At 58.3% G+C, this 3,909-nt stretch overlaps 2 protein-coding genes and 1 non-coding gene across 3 annotated transcripts, besides 1 other annotated feature; all 3 read right to left on the reverse strand.

The window, feature by feature from the left end:
* Window positions 1–272: 272 nt before the first annotated feature.
* On the reverse strand, window positions 273–345 carry Tco025E_09027. The gene has a single exon. It is a non-coding gene; the product is annotated as a tRNA-Asn (tRNA).
* Window positions 346–791: 446 nt separating this feature from the next.
* Window positions 792–838: a sequence feature (A-rich).
* Window positions 839–928: 90 nt separating this feature from the next.
* On the reverse strand, window positions 929–2,347 carry Tco025E_09028 (succinyl-diaminopimelate desuccinylase-like protein; the record flags this gene model as incomplete). Its single annotated transcript, XM_029375855.1, has 1 exon — window positions 929–2,347. One exon carries the CDS (start codon window positions 2,345–2,347, stop codon window positions 929–931), a length of 1,419 nt encoding a protein of 472 aa, XP_029224028.1.
* Window positions 2,348–2,703: 356 nt separating this feature from the next.
* Tco025E_09029 (putative pseudouridine synthase) lies at window positions 2,704–3,849 on the reverse strand (the record flags this gene model as incomplete). The annotated part of the gene is made up of 1 exon (XM_029375856.1): window positions 2,704–3,849. The coding sequence occupies one exon, from the start codon at window positions 3,847–3,849 to the stop codon at window positions 2,704–2,706; it is 1,146 nt and encodes a 381-aa protein (XP_029224029.1).
* Between the last annotated feature and the right edge of the window lie 60 nt (window positions 3,850–3,909).

The following is a 3,909-nucleotide window of genomic DNA, read 5'->3' on the forward strand; positions in this document are numbered from 1 at the left end:
GCTCTGAACCCGCGCCTCCTCCGCGCCGGGCCGGCCTCTAGCTCCCTCGCTTCAGCCGCCCGTTGGCTGCGAGCGGCCTGAGTCCGCGTCGCCCGCCCCGGCCGCTCCAACGCGGGGCCCCGAGGAACTCCGGGCTCCGCGGCGCCGGAGGCGAAAAACATCGCCCCCCGCGGCGCGGCCAAGCCCGCCCAGGTGCGGCGCAGAATCCGGGCGCCGGCCAAACGCAGAGGCCGCCGCCAGGGCGACGTGCGCCCCCGGGGCTGTCGAAAAAGCTCCTCCCGTTGGATTCGAACCAACGACCTGTAGGTTAACAGCCTAACGCGCTGCCGACTGCGCCAGGGAGGACACGCGCCACCGCGCACCCCCTCCCCCGCCGGCTCCGCTTGCCACGCACGGCCGCGCCAAATTGCATCGCGCGCGCGACTAAAAAAAAAAAAGACAGAGCGGAAGAGAGAGACAGCAACAACACCGCGTGTCCGCATTTCAAGAGCGTCCGCGCACGCCGACAGGCAGGGGGCTCGCCCCTCCGGCGCTCTTCCGGGCAAACGCGGCATCCCCGGACCCCCTGGCCTTTGCGTCCGGCGGGCGGCCCACCACCGAAGACAGACAAGCTTCAATGGGCCACCCGCGTTCACTTACATGTGGAAAATCCATGAACATACCACGCTAGCACCCCAGCCCCCAGAGGAAAAAAAAAAAACCCAGAGGCCCATTGGGGGAGAAAGACAGACCAATACGTAAGCAGCCTCCCGTCCTTGCACTACGTATTTTCCTCCACCTATCCTCACTCCAATACACACACAGAAACAAAAACAAAAACAACAAATATTACAAAAACGGTTAATGCATAGTTAAAAATAAGAAAAAGAAAGCTAACAACTTCGTTTTCTTTTCGCTCGTTTTTTTTTTCACAACCCCCTCCCTACTTCTACAGCTTCGGTGTGGCATGGAAGTGGTCGGCCAACATGCGGGCGACGCAAAAGGTCAGACCCTTCGTGTAGGGCACATGGAGAAACTCGTTTGGTCCGTGTGCGTTGCTTTTGGGCCCCAGTACACCCGTTACCACAAACTGGGCCTCTGGGTATCGCTTGATAAGCGCCGCAATAAACGGAATGGAGCCACCCATGCCCTGCGTCGCAAATGTTTTGCCGAATGCGCTCATGCTGCCTTCAGTTAGGGACTTGGCAAGCCACGGCTTGAGCTCCGGGGTTGCACATCCGTGCCCCGCATCCTCTGCTTCGTAAACAACCTTGGCACCATATGGTGGGTTCGCCTCAAGGATTTTCTTCAGGGCATTGCAGGCAGCCTCGGCGTCCGCCAATGGCGGGACACGAACCGAAAGCCGCAGCACTGTTTTTGCGCGAATCACATTGCCGGCGACGGCGGGTTCCGGAAGGTTGGCCCCCGTCACGGTGAGGCAGGGTTTCCAAAAATTGCGCAGAGCGAGCTCGGCATTGTCGCCGGGTTCGGAAGAGACACCCGGCAGCAACGCAAATTGTTCCTTGAAATTGACTTCCTTCATGACATCCACGCTCTTCACGACAGGTTCCGGAATAACACAATGCGCCTCAGGAAGCTTTATCTCGCCCGTTGTGGGGTCCTCAATGCGGTCAAGCAAATGGCGAGCAATGCGGAAGGTGTCTGGAACAACACCACCAGAGACACCACTGTGCATCCCTTCGCTCAGGGTTTCAACGGTGAGGTTGCCATCAATAACGCCTCGCAGCGCAGTGGTTAGCCACACCTTGTCATACGTCATAACCCCGCTGTCCAGGCAGACAATAAGATCCACATCTCCGATGCGGTCGCTGAGCCGCCCCATGTAATGGGGGAGGTCGGGACTCCCAGACTCTTCAGCCGCCTCAATGATCACGACGACGCGTCCATGGGGCAGACCGTGCTTTTGCACGGCCGCCAAAGCGCTCACCGCCGAGAATACAGCGTAGCCATCATCTGCGGCGCCTCGGCCATACAACTTCCCATCGCGGTACACGGGCTTGTAGGGGTGAAGGCCCTCACTCCATGGAAGAAGAGGTGGCTGCTTGTCCATATGACCATAGAGCAGCGCCGTCTTCGCTGTGGGCTTTGTGCCGTCAACCTCCAAAATGAGGAACGGTGTCCGACCTTCTTCTTCCAGAACCTCATATTTTAGGCCCTTGATACCCTGGCCCTTCACCCACTCCAGCATGACATTCATGGCCTTCATAATGAGGCCGTTGGTGGCCCATTCCGGATCAAAGAGCGGCGTCTGGTTTGGAACCGCAATGTATGCGGAGAGAGCAGGCAACACCGTCTTGTCCCATTCCTCACTGATGCTTCGCTTCACGGCCTCCCAATCAACAGACATTATGCCCCAGTTTCAGGCACTCCTCTCGTTTGCTTACTTTTTAATAATCACTGCAGAAAGTACGGCAATGACAAGAAGAAGGCAGCACTGCAATCCAGAGACACAGTACAAACACACCCAACATGCACACGCACAGAAAGCGCAAGCCCTTGCGACCAGGCAAACAAAACGTCAACTTAGAAGTCAATCACCCCCCCCCCTCCACACACACAAATAGACACTACTTGCACAGACGTTACCTCCGTCGCGCGCAACACACAACGTCGCAAGCTGTTTCTCAAGCCAAAATGGCGTCTTTGTGAAGTACACGCCCGCAAAACTACAGAAACATGTTCGTTTGTTCCCCTCTTATAGAATCACTTCATCCTCAGTTTCCCCAAGAGGTCACCATCAACACCTTCCCCACCAGGCACGGTCACCTCTACCACGACTTCATCCTTGTCCGCCGCATCCACAGGAAGCTTCGTCTCCAGAGGGCGGTGGCTCTCAACGGGAGTATGTGACACAGGTGCGCAATCCTCGATTGCCATGAATTCCCTAAAGAAGGCCATACTGTATGCATGAGCGGGCAAAGTAAAGTGAAGAGCAAGGGCCTTCGTGCCCCGCTGCCGTGCCGTACCGGATGCAGCCAACGCAGCGGCACCCGCAGGTAATCGCTCCGCCAGTCTAAAGCCGTACTTTCCAATTGGCCAGAGGCGGCGGGATTGCCCTCGCGAGGTCGCCGTGTAACTGGGGCATTGCCGCAGTTCCATATCCGTCAGCAGCTTGTAGACGCCATCTCCATTCTCCCCCGGCATATTGCCTAATTCTGGCAAGACCTTTACCCACGGACGCGTCGCGCGAGGGTGTCCACTGCCAGCAGAAAAAAGCGGCCGAAAGGACGCTGGATTGCGCGAGCAGTGAGCACCCTTGCGTGAGGAAGCAGCAAATCCCAACAGACGGGAAAGATGGCTCATGGCCTCATTGTTATCCACGTTTAGTGGAATGACGACGTCACGCAACGCATGTGGCGCCGCCTCCTCCCTTGTAGCTACAGCACGGACATCCTGAAGGCCACCACCACCGCAAGTCTCACCCAGCAAAGCTCCATCAGGGGAGAGTTCGGGGGTTTCCACAAAGTCTGCGGCTTCCTCATTCCCAAAAAAGAAGACAAGGAGAGCGAGACGGGAAAATTGTGTCGCGTTTTCTTCAACATTTGGCTGCCAATCCAACATCGGTCGACAGGGTCCGGGCGGTTTCCGCACGCTATACTGGTCCCCTCGGACAAAACGAGGGCGCCGAAAGAGGACTTCTGCCCGCCTCGCGCGATCCCCCTCGCAGTGCACGGGTGCCTCACGCCCCGGCCCTCGAAATCCCTTCCGCGGGGCCGCCCTCCAACGCTGCACGCCCCTACGCGGCATGTGTCTCCCCGGTGTGCGCAAACCCTTGTCAACGCGGCCGCCCCAAGCCCAGATGGAAAGAGGAAAAAACGTGCCCGCAGACGCCGCGCTGTCGACAAGCATGCGGAGGGGCTGCTTGCCCTGTGCGTCCGGAACGCCTGCGGGTCACGACGCACGCTCCCT

Source organism: Trypanosoma conorhini, assembly GCF_003719485.1.
Source record: "Trypanosoma conorhini strain 025E chromosome Unknown Tco_14.4_contig_00953, whole genome shotgun sequence".
Taxonomy (NCBI): Eukaryota; Euglenozoa; class Kinetoplastea; order Trypanosomatida; family Trypanosomatidae; genus Trypanosoma; species Trypanosoma conorhini.